This window comes from Cucurbita pepo, chromosome LG02 (genome assembly GCF_002806865.2).
Source record: "Cucurbita pepo subsp. pepo cultivar mu-cu-16 chromosome LG02, ASM280686v2, whole genome shotgun sequence".
Lineage (NCBI taxonomy): Eukaryota > Viridiplantae > Streptophyta > Magnoliopsida > Cucurbitales > Cucurbitaceae > Cucurbita > Cucurbita pepo.
In genome coordinates, this window is record NC_036639.1 from 7,612,561 (window position 1) to 7,633,243 (window position 20,683).

General features: G+C 35.1%; 2 protein-coding genes across 4 annotated transcripts; both read left to right on the forward strand.

Annotated features, from left to right (window-relative positions):
• Nucleotides 1-392: 392 nt before the first annotated feature.
• On the forward strand, nt 393-1,072 carry LOC111788993 (cucumber peeling cupredoxin-like). Its single transcript, XM_023669602.1, has 2 exons — nt 393-607; nt 681-1,072. Exons 1-2 carry the CDS (start codon nt 433-435, stop codon nt 887-889), a joined length of 384 nt encoding a protein of 127 aa, XP_023525370.1. The 5' UTR covers nt 393-432; the 3' UTR covers nt 890-1,072.
• An 11,800-nt stretch (nt 1,073-12,872) lies between these two features.
• On the forward strand, nt 12,873-20,683 carry LOC111788845 (protein S-acyltransferase 8-like). Of its 3 annotated transcripts, none has more exons than XM_023669395.1 (5): nt 12,873-13,099; nt 15,165-15,350; nt 16,148-16,453; nt 18,375-18,608; nt 19,745-20,257. In XM_023669395.1, exons 1-5 carry the CDS (start codon nt 13,061-13,063, stop codon nt 20,255-20,257), a joined length of 1,278 nt encoding a protein of 425 aa, XP_023525163.1. In that variant the 5' UTR covers nt 12,873-13,060. The 3 variants fall into 3 exon arrangements, with proteins under 3 accessions (XP_023525163.1, XP_023525164.1, XP_023525162.1); XM_023669396.1 differs by having other exon boundaries at nt 12,874-13,099; nt 15,209-15,350; nt 19,745-20,683; XM_023669394.1 differs by lacking the exons at nt 12,873-13,099; nt 15,165-15,350; nt 16,148-16,453 and adding exons at nt 16,754-17,038; nt 17,836-18,141 and having other exon boundaries at nt 19,745-20,683.

The window sequence follows — 20,683 nt, forward strand, 5'->3', positions numbered from 1 at the left end:
TTTAAAGTAAGTTCCTTCCCTTTTCTGTCTCTACCTCCTATTTCAATTTTAATCTCCACCAAATTTTTAAATTATGACAAAAACCCCGTGTACAAAATTTGAGAGAACCAGGTTCTCTATATTTTAAAAAATAAAACATTCTAATAAATTGAACATTAAAATAGTTAGGGATGGAAGAAATCTGTTTTATTCTTTTATTACTTCCTACTTCAATTGGAATTCCTACCTATGTCGGTCAGCCATGACAGCTCTAATGGAGGAAGCCAATTTTGTTTGAGAGAGGGGATATTTTTCTTAATCTTAAAAAATAAAAAATAAATAAATCTGTGGGCGTAGTGGTTTTAAAATCCCATTCGTGACAGCTCATAAATTACTTTATTCTTTCCTCCCAATCCAAAATCAAAATCATCAAGAAAAAGAGAAAAAGAAAAAATGAGTGCCTCAATCACTTCCCTTGCTTCCTTCTTCTTCCTTGGAGCCCTCCTCCACCACGCGGTTGCCATCGGCCACATTGTCGGAGGCGATCATGGGTGGAACCTCCCACCAACCCCCACCTTCTTCTCCGAATGGGCTCGCAATTCAACCTTCTACATCAATGATAGACTCAGTAATTATTCACTTCATTCATTCTTTCTTTCATTTCTGCTACTCGTAACTTGAATGCATGTGTTGTTGGGCAGTAATCAAATCAAGAGGCAACGAAGTTCACGACGTTGCAAGCCCAAAATCTCAAGCAGATTTTGACGGATGTGTCCTCCCACCATTTGTTTATGATTTTGTTGGTTTCATTTCGCTACCGCGTGTTGGCCGCTTTTATTTTATCTCCGCTATGGGAAATGATTGCAATGCAGGAATGAAATTTGGTATCGACGTTCTACCAAAATTGTGAACATGAATGCCAAATTGTTGGAGGATGATATCATCATTTTCAAATAATACCACACACATCATTGTGGGACTTCCTCCACTCTCTACTTCTCTAAACCACTCTTATGTTCATCTTTTCTTTTCCTCATTGAAGATATATTTCAACAAAATTAAAGCAACAAATTTTAACAATTGTGTTACTGTCCTAATGTGCTTGCTTGTGTTGATAGCGTCTTTACTAAGTTGGTCAGCATGGTTATCTAAGATTACATAGTAGCTATCTATTTTACTTCATAACTTAGTACGCTGGTATTTACGGTTGCATAACAATTATCTCTATTGATTTTGACTCTTTTGACCCTTAATTGAAATGCACTTAAGCTAATAATCGAAACAGAGAGAAACACAATAAATGCAAGATAATTGATTTGTATTAAAAACTTAAAATAATTGATATGTATTAATAGTTTTCAAAAACTTGGGAAAGAATATCTTAAGTTTGCTCTACAAGTTAATTCTTCTAAATTTGCTCAACATTTTACAAACTTCTAAATTTAATCTTCTAAGTTTGCTTCACATGTTAATTCCCTTAAACTTGTTCCACAAATTATTACCTCTTAAATTTGCTTCATAGGTTAATTCTTTGCTCAATATTTTTCACTCCAATCAATTCCGACGTCCGTACAAATTAAACACTTTCTAAGATCTTGGTGAGAATATTCACATGTTGCTCTATAGTGCATACAAACTCTACAACACTCACGAATGAAGTGGGAACGAGTGTTAATGTGTTTGTTGCGTCTGTGAAATACTGGATTTTTCATCAATGCAATTGCAAATTTGTTATCGATGTAGAGAGTTACCAGCTTTAGCTTACTTCTAGTCATTTTGACCAACAAGTTTCTCAACCACAATACTTGGTACATCACAGGTGCTGCCCAACAAGTTCCTCAACCACAATACTTACTTCCAGTCATTTTGACCAACAAGACAGTGTCATAGTTCGCTGCTTTTGAGATTGTCAAGTAACCAAATTCCTTTTGAGATACAACACCATTCCTCCGGGTTTTTTTTTTTTTTTTTTTTATCTTTAGTGGAAATGGTATGATACTAAAACGAGAAAACAACTTTTCTGAACGAGTTAATGACCCTCGTATCAAACAGGAAAAAAGTGGCAATGTTAACACTTATGGAAAATGACTCGAAAATAGCTCGAAAATGCAAGTGTTTAAGTTTCATATTTTAACCAAACATATGTGTCAAATTTATCAAATTGAGCCTTCCTTACAGTTTCATTGAAAAATATTGAAATAAACTTAGTTTTTTCCCATAATGATTTAAGTGGCTCTATTAAGGTCTTTTCGACAGAGTTGAGGTTGTGAGGTTTTATAGACATGAGTAAATATATTTTTTTCTTATTTTACCCTTAGGACAATATTTAGTGAATATGATACTAAAATGAGAAAACAACTTTTCTGAATGAGTTAAATGACCCTCGTCTCAAACAGGAAAAAAGTGGCAATGTTAACACCTATGAAAAATGACTCGATTATGGCTCGAAAATGAAAGTGTTTAAGTTTCGTATTTTAACTAAACATATGTGTCAAATTCATCAAATTTGAGCGTTTCTTTCAGTTTCGTTGAAAAATATTGAAAGAAACTTAGTTTTTTCTCATAATGATCTAAGTGCCTCCATGATGGTCTTCTCGACAGGGTTGAGGTTGTGAGGTCTTATAGACACGAGTAAATGTTTTTTTTTTCTTCCTTATTTTACGCTTATGACAATCTTTAGTGGATACAGTATGATACCAAAATGAGAAACAACTTTTCTGAACGAGTTAACGACCCTCGTCTCAAACACGTAAAAAAGTGCCAATGTTAACACTTGTACCCTCTTTGATACTTTAGCTTGTAACTTGTGGTTTCATTCACATATCGGGGAACGTGCTTGACTGCTTGATGATGCATCACAGTAGGCTTCTCCATATACTTACCTACCATTTCGATAGCATATGAAAGATCTATATGAGTACAAGTCAAGTGCCTTAGACTTTCAATGACGCACCTATACACGGTGGGATTCACCAAGCTTCCTTAACGACTTTTCCAAAATGTAATTTTGCTTCCTTAGAATACTTGATTGGGTTGTACTCTTCCACCTTGAATTGCTACCCCCATTTCAAATATATTTTTTTAGTCCATGTATTTATACATTAATTATTTTAACATAATGTATATAATATATTAAATATTAATTTAAAAACTTCAAATTATATATATATATATATATTTATTTATTGGAATGCTTCAAATTTTTCCGTAGTTTATAACCTACCAATTATAAGCTCAAATGATATCAAATTAATTAATTAAACTTTTTAATTAATCAATTTTCATTTATTAACTACTGTGGACTTAGAGTGACACTCTTATGCATAACAATTGATAAAATCATTACAAGTAAGTCAATACTTCATAAATTATTTGTAACTACAGCTCGGACAAAAATCTATTCTACTCATATAAGTGTAAGAGCATCTTACACAAAGTAACACCCACCCATTTTCTAATGAACCATTTATATTTTATCCAACCATAAATGGTCTCTTTGTGGCAGGTGGAAGGGTGGGACCCATAGCTTTTTTAAAAAAAAATATTTAAACATAAGTTTGGATCTAAACTATTATTATATTAAAGTAGCATTTATTCCAACATAGTTTAGACACAAAATAAGAATGACTCAAAAGAAACATTTCAAAATATACTAAGTTTGTAAACGAAAGGTTGGTCTATGGCTCTCGCTCCAAAGTTCGCTCCCATTTTCGATCAACTCTTAATTACCTAACAAAAAAATATAAAATATAGAGTGAGTAAAACTCGGCAAGTAGCTTACTTGTAGGCTCTTAATCGCAATCTTTAAGCTAGGATGCTGAAACTTATTTTTAGGCACTTAGTACTTAAAACTCTATCTTGATACATGTCACATTCTCATCCTGAAAACTTCTCCTAAAGAGGCCCTTAATTCTCTCCCCGTGAGCACATGAGTGGTGCAACATGATCGTGTCATCCTGCTAGTAAATCCTGATGCAGGGCATCTCATCTAAGTGAGGGAAGTAGGAGGCCCATCATGACATCTTGCTTGTGATATTTAATGCAAGGCATCCCACCTAGAAGAGGAATAGGGGTCTCGTAATACACCGTGTGATGGGAGATAAGAGTCACTTTTGGGCATAAATCCTAGCAACTTATTTAACATCGGGCGTAGGGTATGATATTCAATGATCCTAGACATATTCTTCTCAAATAATTCATTACTATGCTTAGGATTGCATGAGATGTATGATATACCATGAGGTAGCCTTACGAGTTTATTAGGTAATATTTAGGTCGGAACTAGAGGGCAATCTAACATGTTCCAATAAACGTAAAAAGTTACTAATACCTTGATAGTCCTATTTCAAGGTTTTGTATAAAGTTTCAAATCACTTAGGTATCCTAAAGGTCGTGAACCGTGGATATTACAGACGGAGGATATTATGGTCATTTTACACCTTTTTTCAGTTAATTCTCAAGCAAAATGTTTGATTTGAGTCCTTAACTCACTAATCTTAGTATTTTTATTTATGTATCATTAACTAATACTAAGTTAAGGTTTATATTGAAATCCAAGCTATTCGTACAAGTATTTTTTAAGAAAAGTACAAGAACTCTACTTATTTGAGAGAGTTTAGCTTTTGGAACCATTGAAAATTTTATGAGAATTGATTAAAAAATAAAAATAAAAATAAAAAGTTCAATTTGATGAAAAAATGGAGGCAGGTTTTTGGGCTAAAGTGGCCGATTTGGTTGAACCGGCCACATCATCATCCTCTTCCTCCCGCAGGGGAAGAAAACATGCGTGCCCAGTCGCCGTTGCCTAAAAACGACCTTGTCTAGTCCATTTTAAAGTGTTTCTCGCCATTGATAACTTAAATATGAAATGTCAAGGAAGGGAGGCTATAACTTAAGTTGAGGACTCCCAAAGTTGGTTGAAAACCCAAAGGAATTTGTTATTGGGCAGAGCCATTGAGGCACTCTTAAGCCAAGTTTTCTTCCCAAGAATTCCTCTTTATACTGCTCTCAAACTAGAGGAATAAACTTGAAAGAGCGACTTGGCGTGGACGTGTCCAATTTCCCAAATTTCAACTTCGGTCTGCATTTCAACCCAGAACGTAGAGTTAAATTCTTATGGGCAGCTCGATTCTGGGCGAATTTGTCTTCGACCGCGCATCAAATAAGCTTAATTTAGTCCCCTAAGACTAAAAGAATCCTTAATTTTGAGCATTATGAAATGCAAACAAGGATTTGAGTCTTAACCCCAAATCTTAGTTGATACTACCATTTTCCAATTGAGCACGTTGTTGGGGTCAATACCCTTCGTGTCCATTCAGTGCCCATAGCCTCGGATTGAATTTCCAGTTGCCTTCGAGCTTCTTCCATGGTCAATAGGATTGAGGAAACAAGTTTGAGGCATCTTCAATGGCTTGCTTCTTACTCCAAATGGTTGCCCATCGTTCATAATTTATGGAGAAAGGATCCATCATTTTTGAAACGTCTAGAATCATCATGATTTTATCGTCTTTGAAACGTCTAGAATCGTCATGATTTTATCTTTGATCTTTCTCAAATTTTGGTAAAAAATATCTCCACGGGTTAAAATTTTACTTTTAAATGCTTGTCATCTCAGGACTCCATTTTTGAGGTTTCAAAATCAAACTAGACGAAAAGACAAAAAATAATAATAATAATAATAAATAAATAAATAAATAAAATGTGAATATGCAACAAAATTTAAATCACAATTAAAGACAAACATCATAATTAAAACACAAACCAAATCAAATTACAAGAGAGTATGGTTCAAAATTCCCTTACAAAAGAGGAAAAGGGTTCGAGATACAATTCGAGTACAAAATAGAAAATACTCAAATACATAAAATATAAGAGACAGACTGACATTCTGGAACGATCCCTATCTAACTACGCAGCTATTAAGTATTCTAAAATCTCGATCGGCAGCTTGCGAACACCTGAAAAAGAAAAATGGAAGGAATTAGCATGTAAATATACTTAGTAAGTAACCTAATTGTAGGCTCTCATTGCATCCTTATCCTAGTAAGTATCTACGAGCTTTAATCTGGTCTTTAGGAAGTTTAGGCCTAGATTCTACAACTATCTGAATACCTAGGTACCCCGATGTTCCAAACGGGTCTCTAAGCTGAAGCATACCCCTAGGGGGCATGTGCTAGTTTTTCAATCTTTCTTTTCTATGACTTGTGGCTTGCTTATGCAATGAATAACTAGTGTCCTAGATTGAGGTGTCGTCTCATAAGCTACGAGACACAATGGCGGGATCTGAATTTGAACATAATTTATGGGGGTTAGTTGAGAGACCCTCCCATCGTAAAGTTGCAAAATGTTTGAGAGAAGTGATTCATGGGGGTAAGCTGAGGGACCCTCTCACAGGACCGTAAAGTCGCAAAATGTTTGAGAGAAGTGATCCTTACATTCCTATCAACTACTAGGTCAATCTACGTGGTCCCACGCACCCTCGCTCAAGGACGCATTTACAACATAGAGGTCTTGTTCAAGAGACCACTGACCATTTCTACTAGGTTGGGGCATCTGTCGCACTACCCTATCCAGCGCGCTACTCCTGGCCATTTCTAGGCGGTTTAAATCTCATACTTCATTTTTAGGATGCTTAGGGTTAGCTCTCGAGGCCAATCCAAATTCCTGGGTACACTCAGGTCTAGACCTTTGATTGTCGCTCACGATCCTAAGGTGCCAGAGTTTACTGGAAATTTTTTGACCTTGGTCAATGTATAAATTGCACTAGTTGTAGCGCCCTCAACTTAATTGAGTTTTCTAAAGCATGCTTTACTATGAGATACCTCTATTGATCAACTAAGGCATGAAATCCATAATCTAAACTTTAGCTAAGTCATTACCACAAGCTGTGGCGGTCTTCTACAAAGCATAATGATAAGGCAATCTTAATTTTCAACCCAACAATCCAAGCTTTTGTTGAAGCGAGAACCCTTGAATCAAAGAAATTAACATCTCGTTGTGCAAAATTCGGATCAACCAATAGATAATGCTAGAATTAGATTAACTCTCAACATCTATAAGTAAGATTTAGAATCTTTTTCTAAATTGAATCACTCCACACTCGAACTTGATAGTTCGAGGCTTGATTGACTAACTCAAATGCAATCTACCACACAAAATTACTTAAAACTTAGAAATGACTGGACGCTCAAATTTATCTATGGGTGAAAGTCTCAACTTTGAAAGCTCAATTTCATTCAAAATCTAATTGGTACGTACTAATATTTATTGGTATTTATAGTCTCTCCAAAAAACCTCAACTCTTCAAACCCCCCTAAAATAAGTTTACGGACATGATTGGTAAGTTACTCCCTACTACCCTTCAGATGTTGACTAAAAAAGAAGTTATGGTTATTTTGACAAGTAACTCTCACCGTTTTCCCCACTGCCTGGAGTTATGAAACTAAAATAATAAATAAAGTTTAAAAAAAAAAAAAAAACTAACAATCAAGTACTATAGTAACCCCATCCTACACTTTAACGATACAAATATTCACTTCCAAAAGTGCAAATGATCGTTTCTCAATCAAATCAACTTGTAACACATGAAAGGGAGGTTGAATCGAGTCTATCCAATTTTGTAAATAAAAAATTAATGCTTGTTAAATCTTCTTGGTCTTGGATCGTGTAATAGGTCCACTTTGAACATTTGGAACACTATGATCCTTATCACCTAAGGCAGCTAGGTAGCTTAATGCGGACTCTCGACTCCAAGGTACTCTATTCTTACTCCTTAAGTTTATCTCGGTTTGGGAGAACTAGGGTCCGGACCCTCTGACCGCCCACTCACAATCCTACTAGAGGCATCTTGACCTAGGTCATCGTCTAGCCAACCTAACTCTAATGCGCTAACCCTATGCAAATAAACACATTTTATAGGGAGAATATATAGTTGAACACCTGGAGCTAAAATATACCGTATCATACATACATACAAGAAAACAAGCTATACGGAGAGATAACATCCATCCTAGAGCACATATCACAAAAGTCCATCCTTCTTTCTAACATAGAAAAAAGCATTTACAACTTGCATAATTTCTTTTTAGCCTTGCATAATACAGAAAATTTTTAGTTTTTACTAAAAATACATGTTAGAATCACGACTCTCCACAATGGTATGATATTGTCCACTTTGAGTTTTCATGGGTTTGCTTTGGGCTTTCCAAAAGGCCTCATACCAATGTAGATAGTATTCCTCACTTATAAACCCATGATCTTCCACTAAATTAACCAATGTGGGATTCACTCCCAATAATCCTCAACAATCCTCCCCTCGAACAAAGTCCACTATAAGCCTCCCCTGAGGCTTATGGAGCTCTCGAATAGCCTCCCCTTAATCGAGGCTCGAGTCCTTTCTTTGGAGCCCTCGAACAAAGTACACCCTTTGTTCGACACTTTAGTCATTTTTTACTACACCTTCGAGGCTCACAATTCTTTGTTTGATATTTGAGGATTCTATTGACATAGTTAAGTTTAGGGCATGGCTCTGATACCATGTCAATAGAATCCTCAAATATCGAACAAAGAATTGTGATCCAAAACTAAAACGTTACAAAAAAAAAAAAAAAAATTAATTTCTTGACATTTTTCAAAATGTCACCTTCTAGTCTAAATCAACTCTACTTCCTTCATAAAACTTAAAACTTGTGTCAAATCCTACCATTTTAACATATTAAGAGTTCATAACTTAACTTTAAGAAAAGTTCAACGAAAATTGGAATCAAGAACCTCAAATACTTACTTCATCTTTTTTTTCCTTGATTCTTGACGAGTTTGCACAAATCAAAAGTTCAAAATGGTTCTCCCAAAGCCACCGAGCAATTCTTGTCAAGGAAGTTCAATTATTTGGAGTAGATTTCAATTTTCTCTCTCTAACTCTCTCTCTCTCAGGAATCACTAAACTCTCATCTTCTTTCCTCTCTCTTATTCTTTTCTTTCTTTCTCTTCATTCTTAGCAATATGATTAGAGCTAATCCAAAATCCTTTTAATCAATTTAAAAAAAAATATATATTCACTATTTTATTTTATATTTTTCTTGAATTTCTAGAATGGTTCTAAGCATTGTTCGGTTCTATCTTATTGTGAAATTCGGTCTCTAACACTCTTAAGAAAATATTATAAATTTGAGTTTAAAAGTAAAAATCGAATTTTTAATTTTTCGTTGAGACTGGAGTGTTACATCAATCGACCCAACATTATTTTTGTTAATTTCTCGCCTCACTCTTCTACTTTATAAAATCCAACAACTCATTAACTAGAAATTTAATCTAAAAAAGGCTTAAAGACATTCTTGTCTTTTCTAATAAAATAAAAAAATAATCTAAAATGAGATAGCTCAACTAGTATACTTTGTAATATAATCAATGGAAAACAAAACCATTATATGCAGAATTAAATTGGTTCGTCTCTAGCCATGGTAGATCCACGATATATGTGGCTAAGATGATGAGTGACTAAGGGGTTAGTATTACAATGATGAGTGGCTACAATGATTAACTTTGTAACCTCAATTCATCGTCTGGTTAACATTTGTGCTACACTAAGGAGTTCATGTGTCCCGATAATTTGAGTTACCAATACTACCCAATTCAATCTGAGTTTTTATTTATTTATTTATTTATTTTTAAATTGGGTTAATTTTTGGAAAATTGAAAATTCGGTCAACCCAATCAATCAAAAAATTAGAGTTACGATCAACTCAACCCAACTTTATCCTAACTTTAAAATTATTATGAAAATTAAAAATATTTAGCATTTGTAATCAATATAGTAATGCTGGTGACACGTGAATATTTAAATTTTGTAATACATCAAAGAAAATTTTTAAGAATTTCAAGAAGGTAAATTCAAAGCCCTAAAAAGGCTTCATAAGGATTTAGGGCCATGGGGGAAGATCAAAAAGGAAAACGTAGGCTTAAAGGGCAAAATTGTCATTTTTTATTTTTAAGGAGCTTTCTATCCTTTTAATCTCGATAGAAGAATGAATTTCAAGGTACTCAAAGAAGAGAATAATGTGACACAAGGAATAAGGAATTTTTAGAAATATTTTAGAGTTTTATAAAAAAAAAAAAAATCAAATTATCAAAAACCCCTTAAAGTTAAAAGAAATTACGAAAATGCCACTGCTGAATCAAGTCATATTTGCTATCGAACCCACGTAGGCATTGGATTTCCTTTAAATTTGGGTATGATCTAGAATGTCCATAACTCATGATATCCAACGATGAAACTTTAAAGATGAAATCGGCAAAATCCTTATTAAAGAAGATATCTTCGGCAGAAGTTTTACAAAATTCCTTAAAATCATGGTAATTTTTAAGGTTACAATGTCAGTTTAAGCTCTCTCTACAAAGTTTGAAGTAGGGCTTTCATTTGGATTTGAAGTAGGGCTTTCATTTGGAACAAGAATCAAGAATTAACATGCCCTCCAACTCAAGTTACAAGCCTTTACTTTTTTCAAGTGCTATAGTACACCAATTTCTTTTAAACTTGTTCTTCATCTTCTAAATAAGATTGCCTACAAGATTGGTGAAGAAAGCCAAAATTGAAAGTTCCTCTAACCTATAAGACCAAATCAATATGCTATTAAAGGAGCTCAAAAAAAAACTTGGAGATTCAATTGGAGACTACACACAAATTTATTGTGTAAGACCTATCGTAATTGGTTTTTGTACCTCTAAGAAACATTTCCGTTGAAAACCTTAAAGACCAATAAGTCCAGGAGAATGTCCAATTGAAGAAATTCATTTTCGGGTAAGATTAGGGGTAAGTTTTAAATTCCTTTCTACAGCCCCTCTCGTCCAAAATTGATGATTCCTTAAGCTTTAGGGGCCTAAGACGGATGATTTTCATGAAGGAGCCATGACATAAGTATGTAAGGATCAAGTTGCCCAAGAATTCTTATTTCTGTGTTTTGGTTAACATGTAGCTCGAGGAAGTTGACTCCAAAATTAAGGCCACACGCAAATTCGTCCCTCCAAAACAAATTATTAAGCTTGAGGGACATATAAGAAAAAACTTTCATGCAGAAATTGTGGCCTTAAAGTGTCCCAGTCGACCTGGCCAATAAAGAGTTTCAAAGGGTTTACGCGGGTGCGGATTTAAGTTTTCTGCCAACTTTGAACGAGCATAACTCACGCCATAGTGCACCGAAAGGTAAGAGATCGGTCCCTAGCTTTTCCTTGATGTTCCATCTTTAATTTTCATGAATAAATCGAGGAGAGAAACGATCTAACATGAGTTGAAAAGAGAAAGTTTCAAGCGGTGGCGATATACGAAATGACGATTTTCCTTCCTGAGGAAGAAGATGATGACGTTGTCGATCCAATTGAACCAGTCATGTAAGCCCAAAAATGACCCTTCCTTCGCTTTTCTTAATTTTAGCCGCCTTCCAGACCGGTTCTCATGAAATACTTTATGATTCAAGAAATTTGACACTCTAAGGAGTCTGTCAAAGAAAATTTGGAGTAATTTTGGTATCGAAAGCTTGAGAGCGGAGGTCCTGAACACCAATGACAAGGTAAGTAGCCATCTTAAATTTTTCTTAAGAAAGATCGTTTGAATTTTAGTATGAACCTTATATGAATTAAGAAAATAGGAAAGAAAAATATCAAAAATCGTGAGTTAAGGGCTGGAATCGAGCGTTTTCCTCGAAAATTAAGCACGTTGAGATTATTTAACTACTATGTTTACAAAGCAATAATTGTAAATGGTCGTTAAAATAACCCAGTAAATGAACCTTGTTACTCTGAAATTTTAAAGATGCTTTCTATCTCAAAATAAGTTCAAGGTTAGCTTTTGATCTTTAAGCACCCTCGATGCTACTTCATGATAAGATTAAGATAGCCCTGGATTTTGAAATAATCAAGTGGCTACCTTAAAATAAGATGAACTCTAGGTAAGCTTCCGGTTTTGGATGTTACTTCAAGATAAATTTTGATACATTTTAAGACAACTCTGGATTAGGATGCTACCTTTTGACCCAGATGAACCATAATTTGCTTTGATTTTTCAAGCAATCATATGCTACTCTAAGGATAAAGATCAAGAAGTAAGTTTCAAATAGCCTTTTGTTTTTTAAGTAATCAATGTGATACTCTAAGTTCAAGAATCAAGCAAGTAAGAACATGATTCAAGTCAAGTATGTTCATAACGTAACCATGCCCTAAAGTAGCACTATGTAGGCCAAGTTTATTAAGTACAGGTAAGAAACAAGAATTAATGACAAGAATAAGATCATGACAACAAAGGTGCGGTACCCTAACATATCCTGAAAACACAATTAAGTAGCCTACCAATAACTTTTCAGGAATAAAGAATTGGTCAAGGATAGAAGCGGACTTTGGAGCATGCCATATACAAGCCCCACTTGTTGTTTCCAAGCGTGTTTTGTTTTAAGTATTTTGTGTACGTTCTTTATTTCGTGTTTGAACTACTTATGTATGAACTCTACTTTGATGTCATATTTTAAATACTTCGTATAAAATTTGAACCCCAATTACTATCCATCCTTTAGACAAGCCTCAAAATCGAGTCGTGGAGCCGTGTGGTTTGAGTTGGGTTTTGAGCTCTACTCGAACCTGAAATTTTGGTTTTGTCCAATTCAATCCAATCCACGTGTACCCATATATACGCTCTCTCTCTCTCGAAAATGTTAGATTTAAGTAAGGGTTTGGTTTTGATGGGAAAAGGAATTTGGCGTTGGGTTTGGTGTGTAGAATTTGGGTCTGAGAAAGGGAAAAGCGAAAAAGGAAAAGGAAAAGGAAAAGGAAAAGGAAAAGGGAAAGGGAACGCAAAACCGGCAATCACAGATGATTTCATTTCATTTCATTTCATTTCATTTCATTACACTTCTAAACCCCATCACTCCCCAAACTCTCTCTCTTCAAGTCTGTCTGCAACCCATTTGTGGGGTTTTCAATGCCCCATCAGATGACCGCCTCTCCACTTTCAAATCCTACTTTCCTTTTCCCTGCGTTCTAACTCCCATCTTCCCATTTTGCTTCCCCCCTCCCTCCTCCCTCCTCCCTCCTCCCTCTCATGGCGAATCGCGTCTACCAACTCTGGAAAGGAAGTAATGTCAGTTTCTTCTTCCTCCATTTTCTTCCATTTTCCTCATTTCTTCATGCTTTATTGCTCTTTTCTTTCTTATTTCTCTCTAAACATCAAATTAGGTATTTTCAGTTGTGCCATTATGCTACCTCCTTCCCTTTCATGCTTACAACACTCACTTTTGTATGGTGTGCGCAGTGTACAACTTACAAATTAACCTTTATTCCGTGTTGTTTCTTTTGCGTTCTTTTCATTTTCCCATGTTTTTCGTGCTATCAAACTGAGTATACTTGTGCTTGCTTGTATGGTTTGATGTTGCACACTTCTCTCTCTCTTTCTAGTGTACTAGCCATTCATTCTGTATTTGGTCAGGTCAATTATATGCTTTATAGCTTCGAATAGTTCAATGAAAGTAAGAATCTTAGACCATTGGTCGCTTTAAATCATAAGTAGTGTAGAATAGTTTATTAGAAGTAAGAATCTTAGACCATTTCTCCCTTTAACCATATGCTTGAGCCTTTTCTGTCTTGGAGGCTGAATTTTTGTTTTTGGTGTCTAAGAAAGTTTGGAGAATTATGCATAGTAGTCAAGTACGTGCAGCTTACTTTTGAGGCATGTGTTCTGTGTAGTTGCTAACTTCTAGAGAATTCTTATTGTCTTTGATGGTGATACGTCCTGCACCTATAAAGCACAGGCATTTTGATTTGGGCAATGAGTGTGTCCTGCACATCAAAACGTGCTGGACTATTGTTAAGTGTAATAAGCACATGTTTAGACACTAGCTGAATGATGAATCCATAGAGTACGAGTCCTTGCACTTGTTGAGGATATGTTGAACACTTGTTAAGTACAATAACCATGTGTCGAACACTTGGTTCACACTCTAAGAATGAAATACACATAAGAGAATAAGCATTGTTAACTTTAAATTTCCTTTTTGTTAAGATGTTAATTCATTTAGAAAATTAATAAAGTACATTTTGATGTATCTTGAACATCTTGATGTATTTATGTCATAAATGTATAAGCATTATAAAACATAACATGTTTTCAGCATGAGAATCATTAAAATGTATAATCAGTACATTTAAAGAATGTAAATTATAATAAACATGTCTGTGCCGTGCCCATGTCCTAAACTAGATTTTTAGAAATTATCGAGACACTCTTATCTTTATCGGTTTGTGCCTCTGTTTGTGATTGTGCTTAGTGTAGCACTAATTTTACTTTAATTTAGTAATAATGTAAATGAAAATGTGCAATGCATTTTTTATTGTCAAGCATGTTTGAGGATGAGTGATTTAACAGTCTTGTCTCATACTATTCACAATGGGACCTTTTACTGTTTGAGTCTTGCTGTAACTCCGTTGCTTCTAATTGCAAGGACCTCTTGGGATGGTGATTTTCTCTATTGCTTCTTTGTAATACGCACATCTTGTATGTGTAAGACGTGCTTTTGTTCAAAACGTAAGAACTTTTTGTGGGAACTACGTACAAAATATACTTCTCCATTTCTCTAAAACATCATGCAAAAAGAATATTTGAACAATAATGGAGTACTACTTAAATTAGTCACTAGCATCCAAGTGGCCCACGTGTATTCTGTCTTGGTTGGGTGTCCAGAGTGTTGGCCATGATTAGAAACTTCTTTCAATTATATGAAGGTTATTTACTTGGCCTTCTCATACTTGTAGTAGGCTGTCCATAACAATCATGAATACCTCGTGACGAGAAAAGAAATTTTATAACATTTGTTCCTAGCTTAATGTGGTTAAAAACCATGCATACTGTTGCTTTATAATTTATTGCTTTTTATATACGTTTTATGCGTTGTTGCCATGTTTTACTACTTTGAGGGGGTTAACAGCCCATGCACGCTACTTCCCTCACCCTGTTACTCCACCTCAACTTTTTCTTTTCTTTTGTGTAGCTTATAATAACTTGCAGGAGTCTCACTGTCCTGATGCCTGTTTTATCATTTTAAATTTTAAAATACTCACATACACACCTTCCACCATTACTTTTTATGTACTTCACTGTTGGTTTACTTTTCACTTTTTATTTTTTTATTTTTTTAATTGTGATTTTGCAGAAGTTTATCCTTGGTGGAAGACTAATATTTGGGCCTGATGCTAGGTCGCTGCTTGTGACAATATTGCTGATTACAGTTCCAGTTATCATCTTTTGTGCATTTGTTGCAAGACATCTTCGACACAAGTTTTCATCATATAATGCAGGATATGCCATTTTGGTGGTCGCAGTTGTTTTTTCTATATATGTTAGACCTCTTGACCCTTTTCTAGCATTTGATTAATTTTTTTTTTTTTTGAGGAAAAAAACAAATTTCATTGATGCATGAAATAATGGAGTGAGAACTCCAAACACCTAAATGAATAGCTTTTACATTAATTAGAGAAAACGATGTTTATATGTACACCAATACAAAGCATGGAAAAAAAAATTAAATCCATGAATTGATCAAAGGTAGAGAAAGAGTTCCTAAAAGTTGTTCCATTCCTTAGCTAGTGCGAATTGGATATGAATGATTGTTCTAAAATAGATAGAACATCTGATCCTTCTATGTTCACTGTTTTTTTTTCCTTTATTTGAATGCGTTGTGAATGTGATTAAGTTTCACTATGTTCGATGTGATTAATCTTTCACAGATGTCAAGAGAACACAATATCATGGTTGCTAATTACTCGAGAGATCTTTAATGAAACCATCTTGTAGTAATGTGGTAGTGGTTATATAAAATAATGTTTACACCTTTACTTTTGCAATCCTTGATGTTGTTATCATGGCATTTGAAAGTGACTTATTGAACAAGAACTTTGTCCGAAATCTGAACAATCCTGTAATCTTCTTTCTATGAAAACAGGAACAATTACTGTTTTCGTTTCCTAATGTCCTGCTGTACCCATCTTTTCGTAGCCCTCTCACTTTTCTTTTATTTTTCTTTTTCTTTTTTGTTACCACCTATTTGTCCAACAAACTAAGAATTTTTTTCATGGAATTTTTTTTGGTTGACTTGAAGGTTTTGATGATATGTAATTTAGTTATTGATGATTGTAGGTGCTGGTTCTTCTTTTCCTTACTTCAGCCCGGGACCCAGGAATTATTCCTCGCAACTCGCATCCTCCAGAGGATGAAATCCGTTTTGAGTCTTCAGTATCAGCTGACGTTGGGGGAAGGCAAACTCCAAGCTACCAGTTTCCTAAGACAAAAGAAGTTATTGTAAATGGGTTCCCAGTAAGAGTAAAGTATTGTGACACGTGTATGCTATATCGTCCTCCACGTTGCTCCCATTGCTCTATTTGCAACAATTGTGTGGAACACTTCGATCATCACTGCCCTTGGGTGGGGCAATGTATTGGACTGGTGAGGAATTTCAATTTGCCTTTTTTACTTCATGTTTGTTGGATTTTGGTACCATTTGTGGATCCTCGACTCTATTTTGGTTTCTTTCCATCTTGATGTAGGACTTTGTGTAGGTTGATATGTTATGGTTAAACCGAAAAATGTGAAATTCAAATCAAACGACAAAGAGAAGCATATATTGGGCTTTTCCGTTCGATACCTGACATTATTACTCTATCTTCGCATTCNTTTGTGTAGCTTATAATAACTTGCAGGAGTCTCACTGTCCTGATGCCTGTTTTATCATTTTAAATTTTAAAATACTCACATACACACCTTCCACCATTACTTTTTATGTACTTCACTGTTGGTTTACTTTTCACTTTTTATTTTTTTATTTTTTTAATTGTGATTTTGCAGAAGTTTATCCTTGGTGGAAGACTAATATTTGGGCCTGATGCTAGGTCGCTGCTTGTGACAATATTGCTGATTACAGTTCCAGTTATCATCTTTTGTGCATTTGTTGCAAGACATCTTCGACACAAGTTTTCATCATATAATGCAGGATATGCCATTTTGGTGGTCGCAGTTGTTTTTTCTATATATGTTAGACCTCTTGACCCTTTTCTAGCATTTGATTAATTTTTTTTTTTTTTGAGGAAAAAAACAAATTTCATTGATGCATGAAATAATGGAGTGAGAACTCCAAACACCTAAATGAATAGCTTTTACATTAATTAGAGAAAACGATGTTTATATGTACACCAATACAAAGCATGGAAAAAAAAATTAAATCCATGAATTGATCAAAGGTAGAGAAAGAGTTCCTAAAAGTTGTTCCATTCCTTAGCTAGTGCGAATTGGATATGAATGATTGTTCTAAAATAGATAGAACATCTGATCCTTCTATGTTCACTGTTTTTTTTTCCTTTATTTGAATGCGTTGTGAATGTGATTAAGTTTCACTATGTTCGATGTGATTAATCTTTCACAGATGTCAAGAGAACACAATATCATGGTTGCTAATTACTCGAGAGATCTTTAATGAAACCATCTTGTAGTAATGTGGTAGTGGTTATATAAAATAATGTTTACACCTTTACTTTTGCAATCCTTGATGTTGTTATCATGGCATTTGAAAGTGACTTATTGAACAAGAACTTTGTCCGAAATCTGAACAATCCTGTAATCTTCTTTCTATGAAAACAGGAACAATTACTGTTTTCGTTTCCTAATGTCCTGCTGTACCCATCTTTTCGTAGCCCTCTCACTTTTCTTTTATTTTTCTTTTTCTTTTTTGTTACCACCTATTTGTCCAACAAACTAAGAATTTTTTTCATGGAATTTTTTTTGGTTGACTTGAAGGTTTTGATGATATGTAATTTAGTTATTGATGATTGTAGGTGCTGGTTCTTCTTTTCCTTACTTCAGCCCGGGACCCAGGAATTATTCCTCGCAACTCGCATCCTCCAGAGGATGAAATCCGTTTTGAGTCTTCAGTATCAGCTGACGTTGGGGGAAGGCAAACTCCAAGCTACCAGTTTCCTAAGACAAAAGAAGTTATTGTAAATGGGTTCCCAGTAAGAGTAAAGTATTGTGACACGTGTATGCTATATCGTCCTCCACGTTGCTCCCATTGCTCTATTTGCAACAATTGTGTGGAACACTTCGATCATCACTGCCCTTGGGTGGGGCAATGTATTGGACTGGTGAGGAATTTCAATTTGCCTTTTTTACTTCATGTTTGTTGGATTTTGGTACCATTTGTGGATCCTCGACTCTATTTTGGTTTCTTTCCATCTTGATGTAGGACTTTGTGTAGGTTGATATGTTATGGTTAAACCGAAAAATGTGAAATTCAAATCAAACGACAAAGAGAAGCATATATTGGGCTTTTCCGTTCGATACCTGACATTATTACTCTATCTTCGCATTCATGCAGCGGAACTATCGTTACTTCTTTATGTTTGTATCTTCATCAACACTTCTTTGCATGTACGTGTTTGCAATGTCAGCATTATATATCAAGGTTCTGATGGATCAATATGAGAGCACGGTTTGGAAGGCAATGAAAGAATCACCTGCGTCAGTGGTATTAATGGCCTACTGCTTTGTCTCTCTTTGGTTTGTTGGTGGGCTAACTGGCTTCCATTTGTATCTTATTGCCACAAATCAGGTTAGTTCTTCTATCATTTATTTCCTTCTCCGTTCTACTTTTTTTTTTTATAAAGAAAATCAAAGCTGTAATAGAATTTGCTATGTTGTTGCCTGATTATAGTTTGATATTTCTCTGAGAATCAAATTAGAAGGACGTGGTAGAGTTGTGTGTAAAGTGCTCCTATATGATTAATTACATCCGGCGGTAATTTAGGGTTGAATGATTTTTATTTATTTGGATGAGAATCTGTTTGATTGACAAAAAATGATATGAAAGGAGGAGAGGAAAGGCTTCACCTGTATTAAAGAAGCTACAAAATTTCTACAAAAATAGTCATGGTCTAGCTACAAGAGTGCTAGACACAAATCTTGAAATAAGTGTTTAAGTAATTGAGAGTATTATTTGCACCCTTTACTCAAGTTTAAGATGTAATTTGATGAAACTGAAAGGTTTGTTTAAAATTATAAAATAAGGGAAGTTTTGGGTTAAAATCTTTTTTTTTCCCCTCCAATTCTTTCTACTGGCACAAAGAGAGAGAAAGCTTCAGTTACTTGAAGGCCTATGCAGCTGACACCGAGAAGCAGCGACAAAAAGTAAACTCTGAAAAAGTTTTATCCCCCCCTAAGGTGATTTTTGTGAAAGAACCAAAGGTAAAACTTAAATAGATGTATTATTTCCTTTCATGGATGGGATGGACGTGATTGGGACCTGGAGTTAAGCAGTAAAAAGCTTTAGATTATAAAAAGAGACAAAGAAAAAAACAACAGATCGTTTATTTTTTTTTTCTATTGGTTCTTTTTTACTTTGGGCCTTGTGCATCATTTCCCCCCTTAGAAGGAACAGAATGTATTCAGTAAACTACGGCTGTAGGGTTGTTACATCTTGAAGGTTAAAGTTGAATGCTCTGCACTGCTAGCAAATATTGTGGTTTTATTATGGGTGATGGAGGATAGAATCTAATAAAATTTATTTCATCTCCTGACAATAAGGAGCTATGGGAGAAGTTCTTTCCTTTTTTTGCCTTATAGTTTATGGATTTCAATACAAAGGGTTTGAATAAAATAAATGATAGCACAGGTCTTTCCAATTTAGTAATGAGATGATTGTTGATATGCTCCTAAGTAGTTGTGTCGGTTTTGCTGTATGTTTTACAGACAACCTACGAAAATTTTCGGTATAGAGGTGACAATAGGGTCAATATTTTCAACCGGGGTTGTGTGAATAATTTTCTTGAAGTATTTTGCTCAAAAGTAAAGCCATCAAGGAACAATTTTCGGGCTTTTGTTCAAGAGGAGGCGCCAAGGCCTCAAGTTCTTCCTCAGTTGCCCCGTCTTGCAGCAGATGATTTGGCTTCACATCCACGTTCGAAGGTTGAAGACGATCTCGACATAGGTGAAGACTTATTGAAGATCTCCCAACGCCGTAACATCGATGAAATCTCAGAGGACATACGCAGCAGAGGGAGTAATGTGCCACCCCTTAATGTTCCAGAGACGGAGCCTGTTATAGAGTCTGATCATCATCAAGCAGCAACAATTCGGTCAGATAATCGGCATTCAAGTTGGGGAAGAAGAAGCGGTAGCTGGGAAATTGCAACGGAGGTGTTTGCAAACTCGAATGTGACAGAAAGCCGAAGTTACGTAGCGTCGAAGGAAGCATTTCAGTGAGGAGATTTGGAAGCATTGAATGGATGGATGTTTGATTGAGCGGGAAGGAATGACCATTGTTTTTGTGGCGTCCAAGGAGGATATGGCAAAGGTGCAGGATTGAAAAACATAATGTGGCGGGGAAACAAAATGATGATCCATCCCATTTAGGTACAAAATTATATAACTCTCTCTCTCTCTCTCTCTCTCTGTCTTGTTCTTATGTGTTTTTTTACCTTTCTGTTCTGTTTTGTTTATGGTTGAAGATCTGGATGTAGTAATGTCTGTGGGAAAGGTAGAATTGATATTGGTTGTAATTGTTTGGAATGAGTAGTAGTAGTTGTAGTGATTTGGGCAGTGTCATACTTTCTTTTTCTTTCATCTTTTTTAACTGTGCTATTTTTACAACATTCTATTCCATTCTATTCGAGCACTCTCTATTCAATT

Bases quoted from the DNA above. Each gene is read 5' to 3' on its own strand.
- LOC111788993 (XM_023669602.1), top strand. From the start codon at position 433: ATGAGTGCCTCAATCACTTCCCTTGCTTCCTTCTTCTTCCTTGGAGCC. The intron at 608-680 runs GTAATTATTCAC...GTTGTTGGGCAG, and splicing joins CTACATCAATGATAGACTCA to TAATCAAATCAAGAGGCAAC.
- LOC111788845 (XM_023669394.1), top strand. From the start codon at position 16,787: ATGTACTTCACTGTTGGTTTACTTTTCACTTTTTATTTTTTTATTTTT. The intron at 18,142-18,374 runs GTGAGGAATTTC...GCATTCATGCAG, and splicing joins TGGGGCAATGTATTGGACTG to CGGAACTATCGTTACTTCTT. The intron at 18,609-19,744 runs GTTAGTTCTTCT...TATGTTTTACAG, and splicing joins ATCTTATTGCCACAAATCAG to ACAACCTACGAAAATTTTCG.